This window comes from Apis florea, unplaced genomic scaffold, assembly GCF_048593485.1.
Source record: "Apis florea isolate Af1SG1 unplaced genomic scaffold, ASM4859348v1 contig_3772_pilon, whole genome shotgun sequence".
Taxonomy (NCBI): domain Eukaryota; kingdom Metazoa; phylum Arthropoda; class Insecta; order Hymenoptera; family Apidae; genus Apis; species Apis florea.
Genome location: NW_028256845.1, coordinates 3,647,290 through 3,669,270, shown reverse-complemented (window position 1 = coordinate 3,669,270; position 21,981 = coordinate 3,647,290). Strand labels below are relative to the sequence as shown.

The following is a 21,981-nucleotide window of genomic DNA, read 5'->3' as shown; positions in this document are numbered from 1 at the left end:
TTGGTAATTAATAAGTAAACTTTTCCATCCGGAAGAATCGAATATACGATTGGGAATAATAAAACGATTGTTCATAGTTGTTGTTACGTTGGATCGTGTGTTAATGGAGAAAGAAAGTTGCAGAAAGTGGATTAGTCATTTTTTTTTTTTTTTAAATGCAATTAATCCCGTTCCCCGATGCAATGTAAATATTTCTACGCTTCGAATTCGTATTCTCGACCGAGAGCAGAGACAATAGACGTAAGATTTAATTTAAATACGTGATTCGTTCGATGTCCCGATAATTAGTTCTTGGGAGAAGTGACGTTTGAATAATCGGAGTTTGGGTTAAGCGACGTTGGGATAATCGACGTTCCATCGTATTGCCTCCTTCGAACAGTTCGATAAAGGAGGACACTCTGTCCTTATCGGGGGAGATTGATGAAATACGTATCTCGAATAGAACAAACGATCCAACGCTTGATTAACTCTCCCCTATATCATGCTCAGTATGGAAACTTATCCTCTAATAAATATACAAATAACACGAAATATCGTCCGAGAAGAAAAAAAAATCTACGAATCCTAAAAATCCTATCTCTATTTTTATTCGATCTGTGCTAAAATATTTCGCAAAAAATATTTTTAAAAAATCGAAAAGAATTTTCTCCACTCCAGATTGGATGCAGATTTTTATGAACCAACACAAAATATCCAACATCCATTTGCGCGTTGACCACACCATTTCGATCGAATTGATCTGCATACGAAAGAAAAACTACTTTTCCTTCTCCGTCTCTCAGAAAAATTGTCAAAATTGTTGCCGAGAAAATTGCGTTTAACATACGATTAATCCACAATCTCGATCAACATCTTTCCTAAAAGCGAGACTCGCGCGCGTGGCAATTGGGGGAACGAGCGGAAACGAGGTACGTGATTCCATTTTGTTTAGTCCCTCCTCTTTCTCTCTCTCTATCAAAGTTTCCGGCCAGACTGTACCAGTCCGCCGGCGAAACTGAAACTTAACGTATCACAAAGTTGTCGAGGAAATCCGGGAAGAAAGGAGCCTCCCCCGTTCCGCTTTCTTCGCCTCCTGCTGGCACGGAGCTGGGATGGAGCCACCACGGAGAGAGCTACTTTGGAGAGAGGGTCGAAACAGAAGAAGAAGAAGAAGAAGAAGAAGAAGAAGAAGAAGAGGGAGAAAAGAAAAGAAAAGGGAAGAGAGAAAAAAAAGGAGAGAAAGAGGGGCAAAGGTTAGCGAGGTACACACTCGCGTCTCACGCCGGGATCCGAGAACGTGACTGGACTCGTGACACGCGCGCCCTTCCAAAGAGTTAGCAACGAGCATCCTTCTTGGATCGCTTTGACACCGTGCTCAACGACCCTCGTCGCTTCCCAGAGGTACAAACTCGCCGTGGTTTCTCCTTATCTCGTAACTTCGCCTCCTGGTTTTCGGCGTCGACCCGCCCCTCCCTCCCTTCCTTTAAATCCAACATTTACGATCCAACTTTTCTCCCCGTCCGTTTATCACAATTATTATTATTGTTATTATTATTATTATTATTATTATTATCATCATCATCGTCGTCCTCGAGAAAGAGCTACTTTTCGAAGATCGAAGTCCCCGGCTCTCTTGTTATTCGGTTATTAATAGTCAATCGTCGTCCGTTCACGGATCAAAGAGGATAGGTTCCGAGAGAAAGAGAGGGACGATTGTTTTACGGTTACTTCGTGATTTTACACGTTCGTATTACTTCTCGTCAGGATTGGACACAAGGATTCGACTCGAATCGTCGTCGCGGTGTGGAATATAGATCTTGAACGAGTCTCCGTCCAAATGCAAACGCGGAGGCGGTCGGTCGTCGGCGAATTATTTCTCTTTCGCCGAGCTACTCGTCCGCCTCCCTACCTTTTCCAAGTTTGTTTGCCAAGAAACGAGCATCGCTTTTCGAGAGCACGATTCTCGTCCTCCCCGAGAGAATTTCTACGAGAGATTACCGCCATTCAGAGATAAAGATGGAACAATTGAGAACAAGGGGGAGGGAGAGAGGGAGAAGGCATCCTTCCCACCATCTACGTTTAATATTCGATCGTATGGAGCTTTGACAAAAGTCCCCCGCCGTCTCGTTTGTTCGAGACACACGCGCTACACTTCTCATCTCCCCGTTTGAAAGACGCGAAAAGAGGGAGGAAAAGGATTCCAACCTCCCCTATTTGTCATATCTCTTTGTCTCACGACGTTTAATGTTTACGCACGATCCTCTCCCTCCTCCCTCTTTTATTCCCATCGATCAATCTCTCTCGAATCTCCGCTCTCGAAACTCTCCACCCTGTCCAAAGATAAATCCAGATTTATTTACGATCCCTCCGTTCGAAAGGTCAACACGGGCGCCAATGTCCCCTTCTCTGTCGCCGAGAAGAAGAAGGAGGAGGTGAAATTGTATAATACGGCTGACCTTATTCGCGGGGCTAACCTTTCCAACCAGCCTAACCCCGCCGAGGACACGTCCCGCGGGACGTAAGGTCGCGACTGCATTCGAATCCTAATCTTGGTCGGCTGACAGAAGCCATCCAAGAAGGCGATATTTCGTCGCAACGGGATGCTCCCTTCTCTCCGCCTTTATTTATGGGGCCGCGTATAATATTTAGAACGCGTCATCGGAACGGCACACGAGACGAGCTTCTCCGCGAGGGGAGCCTTCTTTGCCCGACGACGACATTTAAAACCGCAAGCGGTGGACGCGACGCTGGAAAAAACAGTTCGAGGACTAACTGTTCGCTCCTCTCCTCTCTGTCAACGAGAGGGGAAAAAAGAGATGGCTCGATTATTTCATGATATCTTTCGAACGAAGCGACGCGGGTCGGTCAGTTGGAGGGGAGACGCGAATTCTTTTCGATGGTGAAACGTGAAACCAGCAGCAGGCAAACAACAAATGGCGGTTACGTCAAGTTGCGGGGAAGATAGGCGCGCGGCGAGGAGGAGCGATTTGTCTTTGAGCTATCGCGGATTGCAGGTTTTTCCATCAGGTTGTTAATAGCGGCCCTGTACAACCACCGATAAGGATCGCCGCCATTTGTCTGGCTGCGAGCTCGCAAATTTTTAACGTCCCCCCTCCCCCCCCTTCTCCGGTTGTTTCGATCATTCCATCCTCGAGGAATTTACGAGGGAGGGGGAGGAGGGCTTCGTCTTAAAACGATTTAATTATCTTTCCCCGAAAGCTTCTTCGGATGTTCGAGTTTCTCCCCGCCGAGAAGATATTTTATTCGTTTCCGCTTTCGGAGCACGATATTTCGCGTGTACATCCACGATACTTTGCTCCTGACTGGGGAATATTTTTCCAGCCGGCCAAGCTGAAAAGGAAACGAGCCGCGAATTGTTTCCACCTTCGAGCCATCCACCCATTGCCGACGAGTGACGGGACCATTTTTTGATTTCGCGCCGTGGGATGAATTTCGCCCGCCCGTGTTCCGTCTAAAACACGGGGTTAATGAAATAAGTGGAGCCAGAACTGTGGCCAGACTGTACAGTTTCGTATTTCGAAAGTTGGAGTCCAAGTTTCCAAGAGAATCTAGTTCCAGGATTTCGACCAGGAATTTACAACGATCCTATCCATCTCCCAGCCTCGTCTCCATAAGCTTTTATTGTATCGTTCTTATCATTGCAGAAAAGAGATGGTAAAAAGAAAAGAAAAAAAAAAAAAAAAGAAAGGGGGAGGGGGAAATTGGAAGAGCAAAGTAGTCATTCTTTAACGGCCGTAAATCAAGGTGAACACGATCCTTGCGAAAACGATGTTCCATCGACGTGCGTCGAAAGGCTACGACAATCTCGATTCCCGAGAAATCGTTCACGACCATTCGATATATCCCGTTTCCCCTCGATAAAATCGGCCACGGAATATCACGTGGCGACGTATCATCGACGGTAACCGGAAAAACTTCATCCCTCCTGAAAAACTTTCTTCCTTTCTTTCTTTCTCTCTCTCGTCTCCCCGTTGGTTTGGTTAGAGGAGGGAAAGAGAGAGAGAGAAGGGGGGTGGACGAGTGACAGCGGAAGAAGAATTTCCATGGCCGCGGTATCGTGTGTAAGGCATCGTCGTTTTAATACAACTTTCGATTGGCACCCTCGGCCGGACCTTCAACGAATCCGATACCCCAGAGCCAAAGACGAGGGTAGTAAATCAGTCGAGTGCAGCTCGGGGGTTGGTCGTCCAGGACAACACGTAGCTGCCATCTATATTCGTGCCCCTCGCCTCCCCTCTCGACCTCTATACCGTCCCATCCCCGCCGCGGCAACGTTCAACCCTCGCCTCGTGTCGTTTCGACGCCACAACCACCGTGTGTGTACGTGTGTGTGTGTGTGTGTGTGTGTGTGTGTGTAACCGGCACGAAGACTCCCTATAACCTTCTGGAAAGGCACGATACACCTTGTCGGGCCGCAGAGATTTATATCCAACCGAAATCGAGTTTGATGCTGATCGTACCTAAAACGGTACGATATATACGAAACACGATGCTCGTTCGATTTTTTTCTTTTTCTTTTCTCCTTTTCTTTTTCGTCCTATCTGTCAGTGAACGCGGATAATGACCATACGTCGTCGCGAGGATTTTCAGTAAATGGGTGAAATTCGATATATAGGGGTGGAGTGAAGGGGAAAATTAAGTTTGAAAAGTTTTTTTTTTTTTTTTTTTTAGGTATGCGTGAAATTGTTATTTTAGGATTGGATATCGATAAGAAGTTGTTTTATGCATGGAAGGAAATTTTGTTTTTTTAAAAATCCTTGTTTTTTTTTTTTTTTTTTAGAAAAAATCGAGACGTTAAACGTTACGATTACAGAAGGAAGGAATTTGTGAAAATCGCATTTTCTGAAATTAATTTTAGAAACTTTTTGCTTGTATTTTCGCGTGTATAGAATAACATTTTGTCGATAATTCATTTGTATCTAATTTGAATCAATTTCATTTGTCATTCAAAGAAGCTACGAATGAGAAAATTTTATTCCGTATTTTCGACTTATTTTTTTCATAATCATCAGAGTATCCTCGAAACTATCGATGATTCTAAAAAAAATATTTTAAACGAAAGTTAAACGTAATTTTAAAATTTATTATACGAAAGCAATAATCTACGGTTCGTGTTCTCCTCGTCTTTCATAAATTTGCCAAATTTTACTTCGAATTAAAATAGAATACGCGAATCCCCTATTTTAAAAATATGTCTTCCCCCTCCCCCCCCTCCCCCACATAACCTTATCGTTAACTTTCGTCTTTGAAACGAAAATTTCTTCTGGTTGTCAATAATTCGAAGATATTCGAGATGGATCCATTTAAACGGGACACGTTTTAATGTCTAAAAGATTGTCTAAAAGATTCGGGTCAAAGGTAAACTCGGTCACGTCAAGCGCATCGAATATCGGTGGTATCACGTGAAAAATCATAAATCCACTTTTTCGATACGCGTATATATCCAATCATCACAATACCTAATAGTTGGCGAACCATCGTTTTACGAAACGGGCTCGCGATGAAACGAAATTAAGACTGACAGAGAGGGATACAGAGAGAGAGAGAGAGAGAGAGAGAGATGGGACAAGGATCGATGGATTGCACAAATATTATGAATAATTCCCTCGCCCTCTTGTATAATTACTAAGCTTACTCGTCGGCGCATTTGCGCGCGATCCGTTACAGAAACGATTACGTGCATCATCGACGCGCCACTCGACGTACGCTCAAACGATATCGATCGGCCACGAGCTCGTTACTCAAACGTAAATAAATCAGATTATCGAGTTGGTCCGAAAGAAGAGGAAGGGGGCGGTCGTCGAAACTCTCTTTAAAACTGAGATACGGATAGGGAAAGCGTCGCGGGGGAGAGGAAGGAGCAAGTAGAAACGAGTTTGCCTTGTTTCGAGCGGAAACAAGTCCCGTTTTTTTCTTCCTCGATTTCTCGATACACACACACACACACACACACATCTCGGTTGGACGAGTCGGTGGCGTTGTTTACACACCGACTCGATTAAACGTGGCGAATCGGAGGAGAGAAAATCGCGTCTCGGGGAAACCGCCAATTTGCCTCCGGTTCCTACGAAAATTATCAGATTTTCAGGGGCGCGCGCGAATCACGCGGTCGCCTTTTCCCTCCTCTGATGCATAGTTAATTACAATCCCGTTAGAGGCACGCAAGACTGGTAAATTAAAGCAATTTCTGCCTCGTAGCCGCGTTAATGCCTCTAATGACGCGCGCACAGGCGTCGCCGTTTCCAACAACGACGGTTCAATTAATATTGATAACTTCAATTAACGCGGGCCGATTCAACTTGCGCGAACGCGTCCGCGCACCGACACGACGACACGTGTCCCACCCCGCATATTCTCGCATCGTTCCCAACCCTCGTTCCGAGTCGGATGAAAATATATCCGCCGGGTGTATTTGTCAATTTCTTCTTTCTCTCTTCTTTCACGAACGTTCACGCAGATTTATCCCAGAGTTTCAGATTTATTATCGTAAGTTCAATGGTGGAATGAAAAATCGAGAGGGGACGAGGGGAGCAAAAAAAGTTGCAGCTGTTAAACAGCGAGAAATGTAAACGAGATACGCGTTTAGATGGAATATTCGTACGTACGTACTGCGAAAGGAAAGCGGGAAAAACACTTTTTCATCTTTTATAGATATGCATATTTTTTTTTTTTTTCTTTTGTGAAAGAAACCGGATGACGTGACGCTCGCGTACGTTCGCCCGTTCGTTCGTATTGAACGTATTGACAAAATTTGTCAAACGTCAACACGACGATTTTTTTTTTTTTTTTTTGGTATACAAAAATTAGTTTCAGAAATATCGTACGGTCAAAGGATTTAGGAAGGGGTTTACAATACCGGTCAAACTGATTAACTTTGTTTTTCAATTTTCGCGCCGAAATCCAATTTTCGTATCAACTCGCAGTAATAATAATAATGCCGTAATAATAACACCTCGATACGGTTAATCGTTTTGATTGCACAGCGTGTGTGTGTGTGTGTGTGTGTCTGTATATAAACGTTACTTGGATAGTGATTTCGTTCTCGCAAGAATTCTCGCTTCTTGGCGAAAACGAGCGCGCCATATCGGATCGATATCGTTCGCAATTAAAGGGAACTAAAGTCCATTAATTAATTAATTAATTAATTATTTGTGAGTAATTATTTTCGGTCTGACGAGTAGCAGTTCTGTCGTGCGCCAATCCACCATTTCTGAGAGTTTCATTTCGTCGCAATTGCCGTGCCGCGTGCCACGTTTCAGAACTGTTGACACCAATTACCGGCAAAACATCTATTTCCGACGATGATACCGTCTCGCCGTTTCACCGATAGAAATTTTAAACGGGGCACCTCGGATATAACGCCACTGCTTCCTGCTGCTCGTTCGTACCTTTAACTTTAACGCTAAATTTACGCTTTCGAGTGAACGTTGCGTCGAAAATCGTGATCGCGATAGGATAGAATTAATGAAATTTCATACGACATCGATCTTATCTGAACAATCGCGCATGAACATTTTTACATACATGATATGATGCGAGATACTTGTACCAAAAAGGAAAAAGAAAATGAATCTAATTTTCGATACAACTAAATTCTTTCCTCGTAAAATCAACTTTGATTATTCAAGGATGGTAACTGGTTCGTTTCGCTGCCATCCCCATGCGATATAAATAATTGAACGGAGATTGTTAACGAAAATAATAATAAAATAGGTGGATAAATATCGAAGATTCCTACTGTATTTGCGACAAGATAATCTTTATCGATATTGGTGCGCGATAATCTCGTGTTTTACAACTTTGAATATTTTGATATTTCTCCGGGCAGCTAAATACACGATTTTCTAGAATAATAAAAATTGGTGTATAATCGATGATCGAACGAAAATTCCGCGAGAAAATTCGGTTAGAATCGAAGAAACAACGAATCATAAAAGAAAGATCGCGAGAAAAATTAACAAGACGAACGTGCGAGGAGGGAGGGAAGAAAAGAGGCGTATAACACACGGGGGGAGAGAAAAGGGGATAAACGAGGGGAAACAAGGGGCGGAAAAGAGCGGAGAGGAGTCTTTGGTGGAATCAGAAATCGATTGTTCGGCAATAACAATTCGGTGCATTCAGCCGTGGAGGAGGCGAACAAGAGGAGGGGGAGGAGGGACTACTTTCGCGTTGGGCGCAATATCTGTGAGTGCATTTTTCCGGATATCGAGGCAGACCGCCGTGCATACATGCATGCCTCGCCAATAACGAACGCCGATTTTTCGAGCAACCTGTGGCCACGTGATGCCACATCGCGAGAAACGGAACCAGGCCTCGTGGCCATTATGCGCCGGCCACAATACGCACCACGTTACGTGATACGCTCGTTTCCACTCGCGGGAATAGCGCATTTTTACCGTGCTCCATCTTTCGATTCCACTCGAATCGAACGCCGTATTTCGATTGCTCCTGATCGATCTAACTTCGCACTTGTTTTCACTCGGGCGATAGCTTAATCTCGATCCTCTCCTCGATTTCGAACAACATCGTTGGTGTTTGTATGAATAAAATTAATGGCTCGGAGGGAAGGTGAGAATAATGGAAAGTCTGGTTTTAATGGATTCAATGGATCTTCATCAGAAGTATATTTTAATTCTGTTTACTCACTTTTTAATTTAAACAGCGGAAAGGATTTATCGGTAATTCGGTTAACGTGACCCATAAACGTCGGTTTCAAAGATATCCTACGATTTATCAATTATTTTACATCATCGGTTAATAAATATAATATTCTTTCTAAATTTCGACATCATTTCTCTCCGAAATGGATCAAATTTCACGGATCGATCGTAACGATCGTCTCTTCGTACGTTGATAAACTTTACAACTTTTTTTCTTTTTTTCGAAGAATCATATTTATCAATGCGCAATTATCAACGTGACTTGTAAAAATCGATCCTCAATCAACTTTATTGATTTATTTTTTCTTTTTTTCCCCTCCAATTTAAAGAATCGTATCGATTTATCAACACGCCGTTGATAGTACGACGCGAAAGAAAAAAACAGTTTGGAGAAGAGTTGTGTAATGGATATTTCACGTGGACGAAAAATTACAACGGCGTGAACGAGGCGCGAAACGGCACGTAACCGAGGGTCGTGAGAGACTCGAGGGTGCGGTTCGATGATACGCAAGATTCCTCGGATCGTAAAAGGCCCGTATCTTTCGATTTGGAGCTCAGGAGGCCGGGCTACTAGGGAAATACCTACGGTTTTACAATCGGGCGAAGCACTGTTTAGAGAGGGTGAAACTGGGGTAACTGCGAATCGAAGGAAACAAAAGTTCGCTGTACTTGGTTGGCTGTAACGTTCAAAGATTCGCATCAACGTCGAACTCCTGGTTGAAAGGGAAAAGGGGAGATCGAGAAGGGGGCGAAAAATATGGAACGCGCGTTACGCGAATACGCGTTTGTTTGTAATGGGTGGGTATTTTTTTTTTTTTTTTTTTTTTTTTGTTTCTCCCCGTGGCAAACGACAGCGATACACGTTATTCGGAACGTGTATTGTGTCCCGCGTGTAGTTGTTTCTGTCAATCATACGCGGTCGATGGAAACGACGCGAAATTGCCGAAACCGCGAAATAGAAAGCTGCCGTGTCCACAATTTTGAGGGAGGGAGGAAAAAAATAAAAAATAATGGAACAACCAAGGAAATGTTCCACCTCTCCCTCCCCCCCTCGGGAGAGCGTAAAATTTCCACGAAAGAGATCGTAACGTAAATGAAACGGTTAGGAAGGTCCGTGTATCCGTTGAAAATTAACTTTAAAACGTATTCTCCTCGTTCAACTCGTCTCGACTCCCGACGAAATATATAATTTTCTTCTTCGCACGATTTTCCATCCATTTCTCGAAACCGAGACGAGTACTTGAAAAACCGTGCTCGATCGAGGACGTTGCTACGCGTGTGCACCGTAGGCGCGTAGCAATTCGTGACGCTCGGGAGAGGAAAATGGAGGGAAAAAGGGTTGGGGAAAGCGTGAAAGCTGGCCGAGTTAAAGGGTAACGGCGCGGAAGAAAGGAGGAACAAAGTGGCGAGGGGGAGAGGGAAGGAAGGGTAAACTGGTCGAGCGTCGAGAGGGAGAATAACTGAGGGGAGAGGGGATTGGGTGACAGGCTGCGCGGCGTTGGGCCGGGAGAACGCGTAGACTTAATTGACAAGCACAGGTGGCGCCTCAAACCTGAGACTAACAAACCTTTTCCTTCGCTGCTGCTACTTAACTGCTCGCTGTCGAGGCGCCTCCCCCCCGATATCGGATCTAACCAGTTTCTCGTTCGCAGAATCTGCTTCGCGGAATTGCCAGCCAACCACTGGAGTGCACCAACTGAACGAACCAACGAACGAGCAAAGTTTCCAGTCTCGCTTGACGAGGTCGAAGAAACGAGCAGCACGGACGAAAGATCGCGCGAACGAAACGAAGAAACGATCGAGTTTGAGGGGAGCGAATGGAGTCGCGTTAAATTGGAATCGCGAGTCGAGCGGAACGAGAAACAGGGAGAGAAAGAGAGAGAGAGAGAGAGAATAGCGGTTATCTCGATGCGTACAACCCCTTTCGTTCGTTGCCGTTCCGCTTCCGTGGAATTGGCCGTCGCCGTTTCGTTTTTCCACCACCGGGGTTCCATCCATGTTCAACGAACGTGGCGGAATTAATCACCACGCGGGGGCGTTGGATTTCTTTTCGAACCCGTTTCGAATTGCCCGATGATTTATGCGACAACATCCACCGCCCACGCTCCCCATATATCCCTCTACCCCCGGATAACGTTTCCTCCGCAGGAGGGAGGGAGGGAGAATTCTTGGGCGGGTAGTAGCCCGGGCCACCACCACCACCACCACGCAGGAGTTTGCACGTGCATCTTTAATCAGCCGGGTCGAGGGCGCAGGTGAAAGGGGAGCTCGCGTCGCCGCCCCGTGTAAAAAATTAACGACCTGTCTTCCGGGGTCAAGCACGGCGTCGATCGACACCTGAGAGGAGGGAGCGCGAAGAAGGGATGGATGCTACGAGGGTTAGCGGAATAGCCGGTCGTTGTGCATTCCAGCTTGTTTAAAAAGAAGAAATAGAAAAAAAAAAATCCCTCTCTCGTACGAAACGGCTGTTTTCGTTGTTTTCTCGAGTGGAGGGGAAAAAAATTGTGCGACCCGCGATCGTATATCATGCCTCTAATTGCGAATAAAGTGGCCGGTGGAGAGCGAGAGAGGGAGAAGTTTTCGCAACACTGGTAGAGGATTAAAATTTCCCAAAGTACGTACCCTATTAAAAGTTACAAGATCAATACCGTGTAATCGCTCGTTCAAACTTGCCCACCGATTTTTCTTCTTTTTTTTTTTTTTTTTTTTTCCCTCCCTTACTCTGCTATTTCGATCGACAATCAATTCGACCGCGACGTTATCCGTAAGTGCGTTGCATCGAAACTGTTGTCAACTTACGTTTTCATTGGGCAACGAATATACGCGACGTTTTATATATATATATATACATATATGCGATGCATAACGCGAAGGGAGATGGGAAACGGTTCGATGAGAGCCGGTGTCGAGGTGTCGACGATCATTTCGATTGTCAGCCGCCGACGTTAATCGAATTCGTGGTTCGCGCTAAATGAAATTAACCACTTGCTCGCTCGCTTCTAACCACGATACGGAACGCATCAACGGACGCCACCTTTCGTCCCTTCTTTTTCCTTTAGTTTTCCATCGAGTTGCCCTCCTCGCGAGACAACGACAACAGGCATTTCCCGTTCGGATTCCCTTTCGTTCTCTCTCGAATCCTCGAAAATTCCAGTCGTCGAATTTTCAAGGCTTATCCGTCCGCGGATAAGCGTTAACGTTGCGCTGAATAACTCGAAACGACTTACGAGGCGGGAAAGCACGCCAGATTTTCCAGCTATTCCGACGAGGAAAGAGAAGGCGATTAACATCGAGGGTAAACGAAACGGCGTTAAGCGTAAAATGTAGACGGGGGAAAATACGCGCGATATTCCATGGAATTAAATTTCGAATAAACGTTTGCGTACACCTTGCGTCCTCCTTCTCGACTGGGGTGGTGTATCGTGATCTTTCGAGCCTTTATGCTCGAAATTATTGTTACTTCAAGAGGATATTTTCAAGTTTTTCCTCGATCAGCTTCCGTATAAATGGGTTATATACTTTTTTTTTTTTTTTTTCCAATTTCGTGGAGAAATTTGCACGTGCTCGCCGTTAGAAACATCGATTTACATTCTGCGCGAATTCTTTTTTTTTTTTTTTTTCAACAATCAATTTACGAATTATTCGAAATGGTTGATTCGATATTCCATGTATATATCTATGTCACGATACAACGAGACGATCTCGACGTATTGGAAATACAAGCCGCCCAACCGACGCTTATTTTTCACTCGATTGTTATTCGACTCCGCCCGAGCTTAAAAGAATATTATGCCTGTTGCAAATTGCAAAATAACGGGGATAACACGAAACACGGATAATGAGAGAATAAGTGTTTGTCACGCGAGAAGTTTCGTTCGCTGGCAATTGCACACAGGAAACACCGGTAATCGGAGATTGGCGCTGTCGATGACCGATCAACTCTCTCGACCAGAGCGAGCATCAATCCTCGCTCGAAATCCTTCGTTCGAAAGTCGATCTTTCGCGAAAGTAGGAAAAAAAACGCATCTGTGTATGTACGTCATACTATCTCATCATCGTGCGATTCATAACGATTCGAACGATTTCATTATTTACTTCCCCAAAGTTTCGACCGGTTACTTTTATCATTGCATCAAGGGACTCACCCTCTTTCGGGATTCTTTTTCGGAAGGGATCGATCCCCGAAGAGAAGTCGAGCAGGGACGTCGGTGCGCTCGACGTTTGATCGAATGAAATATGGATGGAGGGAGATATCCACGCTACAATCGTGAATTAAACACAATTAGGGGAAGGGGGAAAGGGTTTAATTTTACCTGGTGTTCTGGGATCTCTCGGCGAATTTGTTGCTCGGCGTATTCTGAAGGAAATGGCCCCGTTCTCGATGTTGGACGAAAATTAGCGGATAATGATGTTCGAGAAATGAATTATTCCCTGTCTTCCTGCGCAATTATTTCTCCGTGTCCTGTACGAGACGTGACGAGGAGGGGAGAAAACGTTCCTTGGGCAAGGGAAAAAAAATCATTTTTAATTTCGTCCTCCTGTAACGCCCGCGTAACGGTCGTGTCATTAGCGAGGCAGTAAAAAGGAAAAGGGAAGGAAATGTTGCGCTCGTTAAAAAATATTTCTTCCGAGTGTACAAAGCGTGCATATGACCGTGCGTCGTATACGCGCCATAAATAAATCACTCCCTTCGACCAATTTGTCCGACGAAACTCGAGAGAAAATTAGTTTAGATTTCTAATCACGCGAGTCGACAATTTTCTAATAAAATATATCGAGCTGGAAACCAGATTTCTTCTTGATTTCCCAAATTGGCTCGCAACCTATCCTTTCTGTTCCTGTTTCCATCGTCAACCACCAATTTCCAACGCGAGCTCGAATAAACGGTTGGAAAAATAAACGAGCCGCGAAATTATTAAAACAAGCGACTTCCAAAAGAATCCTCCTTTGGAACGCGAATCGTAATTTTTCACCCGCGGCGCCATACGGCATCCCGGCGTAGGAGGCCCGTAACGCGAGCTAAGAAAGCGCGGGCAATTGTCGGGAAAGAGATAGCCGGAATCAAAATGATCCCTCTCCCGAAGAGGGAAGAGAGAGAGAGAGATGGAGAGAAAGAGAGAGAGGGAAAGTTATTAAGAAGATTATGGACGGGTCGTTGCTCGAACTTCAAAGGACCAATTCCCATTTTCAATTTGCTCCGGGGGCAGGAGCGTGGGGGGTGGTGGTGGAGGGAGGTCAAAGCCAACTCTCTCTCGTTCCACAACCTCCTCCTCCTCCAAGGCCGGATCCTTGCCCGTTCCTGGATTGGTCCCGCGTATTCTCGACTCCCGAAGAATTCTATTTCTCGGCCCACTTCCGCCTCCTCCCACAACTCGCGACTTCCCTTCGAAAAACCTATCTCACGACGAGTCTTATGGCCGCGGATCTATACACGCGGAATATAACCCGATATCATCCTGGTCAAACGAATTCCACCCTCGAGCGCGTCGAGTCGAGAAGGAAAGAGGGAGGGAGGAGAGTCTTTATAGATCGAAATATCGTCGACGATTCGGCGCAGCGGGGGAAGCATGGCGGGTTAATTCCATCCGGCGACGCTCTCGCGTAAACGTCTTCCCCGCGATACCTGTAAAGTTAGTGGCGCCTGACGTATAACAGTTTCGTGGCATCGTGAATACCTTATGGAGATATTATTCGGCGAAAGGAGATCGATAAGGAGTGAACGCGCGCGAACCTGCTTCGAGAGATCGAAAGAAGGGGACGCGATGAAATAATAATTATACGTGTAAGGGATTTGAGATGGAAAAGCCCGCGAATCTATTAGCCGCGCTATTATCACGTTTCTCGATACGTGGATGGAACGATGGATATATAACATCCGTCCAAATTTGTGGATACACAGGGCATTAACAGCCGCGTCATGTTTTATTCCATATGATTATTAACGCGCAATAAACGCGGTTGAATATTTATGTATATTTAATATTGCGCAAAAATTTGATGGGTTTCGATGAATCACGTTAGCGAGCGATGCTACTATTTTGCGGAAGATTTTAATTTACTTCGATGATCGATTAATGTAATTCGATTTTCTTCTGTCTGTGTAACAATCGTTTCCCGTAAAAACCGTATATATTTGAACTTACTTGGTGAAATTAAAATTCTATAAAATATCAAAAATTTGGAGGGAGGAATTACTTCCATCTTCAACGATATGAAATTACCATTTACATTTATCGTATCGCGCAATATCGAATCAAATATCTGTTTCTTCGATTATTTAGAACAAGCTCGAGGTTAAAAATCGTTTCGAACAAATTTTGGAATATTATAGGGGAATCTCTGTCTTTCAAGAACACTTTCGCGAAAATCGGTATCGTCGAGTGCAGCGAACGAGCTGATAATATCCTTGTAGCGGATTCGATCGAGATTAAACGGTTTAATCGTGGGGCTAACCCGAAAAGGTTCGAAGCGTCGCGAAACGTCGATTTCCTTGGAGGAAGAGGGAAGAATCGGGAATCATCAATCTATCGAGTCGAGTCGAGTGGCGCTAATTCAGTGCCCCTTGTCCCTCCGCTCCACTTGTCAAGACTCCAAGTTCGTGTACCCCGGCCACTTAAAGCGGCATTGTAGTAGCGAGAAGACAGGACGGGTTCGAGCAGGATCCAAATAAATAGGCCCTCGTATATCAACGCCCCAGAAATCGCAGCAGCTCGATCAACCTGAGCGCACCTTACATTGTCTCTGTAAGTCGAGCGCGTCCAACTTCGACGACCTGGATATATCGTCTGCCATTGTCTGAGTAAGGAAATAAAATCCTTGACGGACTGCCACCGAATGAATTCAACGAATTCCTCCCAGAGAAAAATTATTCGATTCCTATATATGTGTGTGTGTGTGTGTGTGATTCTTACTTGTCCGTTTAATTGTTCAATCCTAAGTTCATTTCTAATTCTGTTCTAATTTCCCTGTTTTTCATTTACTTTTGAAGACAACGAACGAATTACGAACAATCGAAACGCGTTCTTCTTTTAAAGTTATTTTAAAGTATTTCAAAGCCGAATTCGAGGGCAGCAACTAAAAAAAAAGGAAAAAGAAATATTGAAAAAGGGGGAAACGATGGTCCCGTGTTGTAACTAACGTGGAGCGAGAATTAACGTTATGCCAACGGCTAGCCGTAAAAATTAGCAAAACAGAGGGAGGATATTGGATATCTCTCGGCAGATTCGTGGGGAAAAAACAGGATTATTATTTTTGCATTATCGATTGCTCGCTATATTTCGATTCCTCTACCGGTTTCTCCCTCTGACGACGGTCGAGGGTGCCGATAATTTTAACGAAGAGGCGAAAAGAAGTTTTAAGAAGAAGTCCCATTCATCGGTCGGTCGAAAAAACTGACAAAACAGTTGATAGGACAGATACAGCGGGCGCTGTGGAATACGAATGGACTTTTCGCGGATGTGATCTAGATGTGGCCGCGAACGGCTTCCAACTCTCGTCTCTGCGAAAGTCGTCTCCAGGAGGGGAGAATCGAAGAGGAGAGAGGAATATAAAAAAAAAAAAGAAAAAAAGGAAAGAGATATGAGAGGATTGTGGAAGAGGAGAGGGAGGGGGAGGGGGAAAGAATATCGACGAGGGTGTGGAAGAAAGGAAGGAGAAGGAAGGGAAAAGAGGAACGGTTCGGTGGAAAAATGTCATCGAGCGATCCTGATTTACAACGGTAGGGAAATCGGTGCGGCGAACTTCGTGTCCGTGGCGGAAACTCAGAAATTTTTGCTCGTGGGAATCGGAACTTTCATTGACGTTCGTGGTAGATTTCTCGCGCGTAAAATAAAAAAAAAGGAGGGGAAGGAGTGGGAGGAAGAAAGAAGAGGACGAGGCTCGATTCGAGGAGAGTTGGTCGACGAGAAAACGGTGGATGGAACGGAATCGTGGTTCGTGGACGTATAATATAAGGATTGTCTTTTATTGATGATTTTCCCTAACACACACACACACACACATCCATGGAGAATAGATAGAAACGCGGTTGCGTGGTTAATGACCGATTAGCGTAGCAAGCTTACACGTCTCACTTTAAAGCGCTTTACTATGGTAATATATCTGGCAAACAACATTTGTCTTTGATTATCGTGGCCGGTGTTTGCATAGCTGTGTAAATAGTACCACGAGGCTCTCCTTTTGCCGGATACGCGCCACCACACGTCGAACGAGAGGGAAAGAGAGGGAGGGAATAACGTCGAACTACTTTTATCCCTACCTGCCCTTCTCTCTCCTCCTCTATCTCGTATTGTTTGTCCCAATTATTGCAAAATTATTCGCGTATTTATTTTGGCGAAAACCGAGTTATCTCCTTTGAGAGCGTGCTAGAAGAATGGATCTAACCGACGGTAAAGGAACACTATTATCATTTGCCGCGTTAAAATGTTTCGCGTGCTCGCGCCACTTGAAAAACGTGTTTTCAATTTTATTCCATTTCGACGCGTTACGCGAAATATAAAAGCGAGCGTATCGAATAACGCCCGAAACCTTGTTTCCACGCGAGTCGAATTATAACCGTTTCCAGTGGAGGGGAAGAGAGAGAGAGAGAGAGAAAGATATATAGAAAGAGAAATCCGTGTAACCGATAACAACGAAGCAATCTGCCCCCAAAAGTTCGATCGTACTAATCGAGCGGCGTTAAGGGAGGAGATAGTGGACTAGGTAATTTTGCCTTTGGAATTCGCCGAGCCAACCTATAAAGACCTTCGATCTGCATGGCGAATAACTATGCAAATTTCTCCATAGGTTGAGCACAGACTTCTGATGACACGGTACACCGTTAAACCAGAGTTGCGAGAGCAAACGTGTTCATAAAGCCACGCATGACCAACACCGAACCTCGTTTCTACCCTCGTTTCCGCGCCATTCGCGCGTGAAAACGTGACAAAAGAGTTTTCCTTTCGCGCATACGTACACGCATCTCTCGATTACTTGCAAATAGCGCTTCGATCGAATCGAAATCTACGTGAGGTATTCTCCGCGTTGCGTTTTCGTTCGTTTATTCGTAAGATGAAACGTACAATCGAGGCAAAAAGGAAGATTTGATTTTACCACTTAGGATAGTTTCATCGATGATTATTAAATTGATTAAATTGATAATTATTCGTAACGATCGGATATATTAGATTTCTGGAAGATTTCAGTTTGATTTCTGTCCGCTTTTGTCCGCAGAATCGTGTTAATGTAGCTCCACGTTGTTTTCGATGGAGTAAGAAGATGATTCGAGAGAAGGAACGTTTATTTTGTCGGGGGAAAGAAAGAGGATTGGAAAATGTTGTCTTAAATGGAACAATGTATTTTTGTTACAGTTGTAATTGCCGGAACGATAAGTTTCACGGTACTTTTTTTCGAAGCATCACTCTTCATCGTCCGAATATTTCGTTTACTTTTCATTTTGATACTAATGTTAGTAGAAATGCAACGTATAAAAATTTATATACGCGAATAAAATTCCAATTGAATTTCCTTTTTTTATATTTAAACGAAACAAATTGTCCCCCCCCATTGTTCATATTCGTTCGTATCTCGGAGAAAAGTGCATTGGAAATACGAAGATTTTTAGATTTCTGTGTTAAACAATTCGCTTTGCGCGTGTCCCGCATATGATCAACGCGTCCATCACGCTCCGCCACGTCAAATAGGTACGAACGACGATTTAGAATAGCTAATGTTCCACGGTGGCAAACAGAAAATGGAATGATAGAAGCAGCCCGTATCGCTGTTAGACCGCGCTACCGATAAGAACGAATAGGGCTAACTCCGTCCTAATCGAATCTCTAATTCAATTTCACGTTACGCTACACTGTCGAATTACGGCTGGCCAGAAGATAACCAGAATATGGTTAAAACATAGCCGTGCTCCGTGCCCGATCCAATTTAACCGTGAATTCGTCCCGTGTTATAAGACCAACTTCCCGCTGAAAATTCGAAGGTAGCCACCGGCGGAATTTCATCTTCTCGCGCAGGGAGGGAGAATCGATTGTTCGGAACGCGTATCGGGTCGATCCATCGTATCTCGACTCGTGTATGATCTCGAGTGTCACCGCGGCCGTGCATCAATTACAACCGGGCCCGCCATCCATCTCGATGCGTCGCCCGTTACGTGTACACGCCGCATATTTCCGGATTGCGCATTCAAGTGCTTATGCCGGGTGAAGCGTGTCGTTAGGTCAATCGTTCTAATTTCAATCCCACCACCATCGACCATCGTAAATCCCGCGTAAAAGTTGGCAAAACCGATCGAAATTGTCAATTGCCTCGAAAGCGTTTAAACATTTTCAAATTTATAGCCATCGCCTCGCCCCAAACCCTGTTATTTTTTCCGATATCCTATCGTTTCTCCAACAACCCCTCCTCCCCGATCGTGGACGCTAATTTACCTAATGTTTCTCGTAGTTAAAATAAACAAGGCCACCAGTCGCTACTCGAAATCTCTCGAAAAATTTAAGAGAAAAATAACGGTGCGCTAACGAAGAGTGAACAGGGTAAAATGGGAGTGGACATACCGCATGCGGTGACCAATGATGGGGCCAAGTCTTGGTCTCGTGACTGCCCCCGACGGCCGGTTGACTCGCTAAAAAGACGACGCGTCTATCGGTGCTTCCGGTTCCGCTACCACTCGTGGTCAGAAGCGCTGCCCTCGCCCTCGAGCCACCGATACTCAACGTCGGCGACGTGTCCATATTGCCGCCTGTAAAAAAAAACGAAAGATTGCGGCCTCTGTTTGAAATTGCAAAATTTGCAAAGGATGGATGTCTAAATAAAATCAAGTATACGCGGGATTATATGTTTGAACAGCAGCAGCAGAGATTGGGATATTTCAGAGAGAGAGAGAGAGAGGAAATTTAAAGAAATTCTAGGTTTAACGAAGCCTGTTAAGAACGATGAATGGTTCGAAGAGGGAACGTTTCGAATCGTCTTTTAACCGTGAGTCATTGCGAAATATTTTTCATTTTTATTCGTGCGGTTTTCCCCGTGCGGTGGATATTAAATAAATTTTTAGATAAAATTTTCTCCCCCGGTATTAAAGAGAGAACATTTTTCCGGCACGTTATTATATACACACACATATATATATATATATATATTCCCGCTGTAATATTCAAACGCGAAACCCTCAATGAAATTTCGGCCGCTACACGTTTCGATAATTCCTCCCGTATATAATCGTGGTATCTGGTAATATAATTAATTGCATCACGAGCATGCCGGAATATATTGGTTTTACTGGCGGACTTGTTATCGCGCGTTCATGAAATTATGGTTAACGACGGCGTTACAATGGTTGGACGAAGCGGCACCGTTCGCTCGGCCGCCTGTTAAACCGGCCGGAAGAAAGCACCGTCCCTCTCAACGTCCAAGGGGCGCAAATTTCCTTCCCCTGTCGCGGCGAGTCGCGGTCGAGTTAAAGAGAAAAGAGAAAAAAGAAATCGTGGCGAAAGATCGACGAAGAAGGAGGGGATGAAAGGATCGAGCCGCTCGATCCATTCGTGCTACAAAGAGTTTCGACGACGGGCGTAACGTCGAGCTCGTTAACTCGGGAGGATAAGAGGGTGATCGGGTCGGGGAGCTTTTTCGCAAAAGGAAGAAGGGCGCGGGAAGGATTGAAATCGCGGAGAAGGCGTAAGAGTTCGGTTCGACGAGGATTTGCGGCGTTGAAGGGAACGGCCCATGAGCAGATCGGAGCAGCGAGGAAAAAATAAGAAGAAGAAAAAAAAAGAAAGGATCATCGACGAAGGAAGGGTGAAAAAAAAAAGAGGAAAAGAAGGAAGAGATAAAATTTTCTACGATCTACGAATGGAAAAGTGGCCACGTACCCGTCGATCGAGCGTCGTTGATCGTCCCCTTGATCGATCTCTGATGAAAGAAGAGGGGAGGAGATAAATCTGGGATGGCGATAACTCTGATCTAGGTTGGAAAGTCGACGTTTCCGTTGTTCGGATACGTCCACGATCTCTTATCCTCCTCGGCTCACCACACTTCAACAACCGGGTAATCCTCGAGGTCGCGTGCACCTAATCATTACAGGCGGAGGAGAGGGGGAGGGAGGGGGTGGCGCTAGGTGTTCCTTAAATCGTTCCAGCACGACGTTCGCTCCTCCTTCCCGTAATTACGAGTCATTACGAGGGGGCTTGTAGCACGTACACAGAAGAGGACACGCCGTTGTCCACCTATCCGCGGGCCATCAACGAGCTCCTGGCGGCTCGATTACCGGAATCGGACGGCACCTGGACGATGATAACGAGGAGCGGCCGCGTGACCGACGATCAACCACAATCGCGTTACCGATCTTCGAGACAAGTTTGCGCAAAATGATCGTGATCGATTTCAAAATTGCCTCGCCGCGATTCTCGAATTTCCCCGCTGCGTTCCTGCGACAGGTCCTCATTCTATCAACCGTGTATCGTGTGTGGTTTTTCAGGTTAACGAGAACCTGATGATCACCTTGGCCAGCCAGATTCGAGTCCCCACGCGCGGAAAGTTCAAGTTCAAGCCGGAGTAAAATCACGAGTTCCCACCACTTCGTTCCTTCGTCGATGGGAAATGTTGCTCTACCCTTTGGGTAGAAAATTAGGATCGGTTTAATCCGTCAGAAAATTTATCTCTACGCGTGTCCACGCCTGTTACCCGATTTTAATTATACCGACGCTTTTCCCTCTCTCGTTTTCTTTTTTTTTCTCCCCTTCCCCGAGCTCGTGTGCGCGCCACGCCGCACTCCTCTCCTCTTTTTACTTTAACCGAATCTCGACGACGGACCGCTCGTTCGATATTTTTATTCGCGTCGTAACCGGGCCGATGATACCATCGTGGTCAGTGAAATCCGGCCGCATCCTGGTCAATTGATCGTCCCCAAAAGTCATTTGTTATCGTCGAATCCTCTTTAAAGAATAAACAACCGTGTTTGAAACGAGGTTCGTTCTTCGAAACGAGGTTCGTTGCAGGAAGGCAGGGAGACGGGTCTCTCGTTTCGTTCCCCGCTCATGATTCACCGATAAATCAATCCGCACATCTCTCGACCCCCGATACGATATATATATATATACTGCTATCTCTTAGTTATCTCGTAGACGCGGGTCTCGTAGAATCGAAACGATCGACCCCTCCGTGGAAGACCGACACGGCCGGAAGTTGGCAAGCGCCGCATACGAAATCGCGCACGACACTGAACCGCCAGGACGTCTAGCGCCCGAGGTGAGCCTCTCGCGGATTCGCGGGCTCACGTGTGAAATTCTTGCGCATGCACCGACGCCTTCCCCCTTCCAATTTCCCCTCTTTCCTTTCC

The 21,981-nt window shown here is 45.2% G+C and overlaps 1 protein-coding gene across 2 annotated transcripts in view; it reads right to left on the bottom strand.

Moving 5' to 3' along the window:
- Positions 1-21,981, bottom strand: part of Scgdelta (sarcoglycan delta) — a 214,531-nt gene that overhangs the window by 167,601 nt on the left and 24,949 nt on the right. The window contains exons 1-2 of one of the 2 annotated variants that reach the window (XM_086915149.1): positions 20,516-21,749; positions 19,205-19,389 (exon numbers count right to left, since the gene is read on the bottom strand). In XM_086915149.1, the coding sequence (XP_086771275.1) occupies positions 19,205-19,381 (177 nt within the window). In that variant the 5' untranslated portion in view covers positions 19,382-19,389; positions 20,516-21,749. Of the gene's footprint in view, positions 1-19,204; positions 19,390-20,515; positions 21,750-21,981 lie in introns of those variants that run through there. The other variant, XM_086915151.1, reaches the window with a different exon arrangement.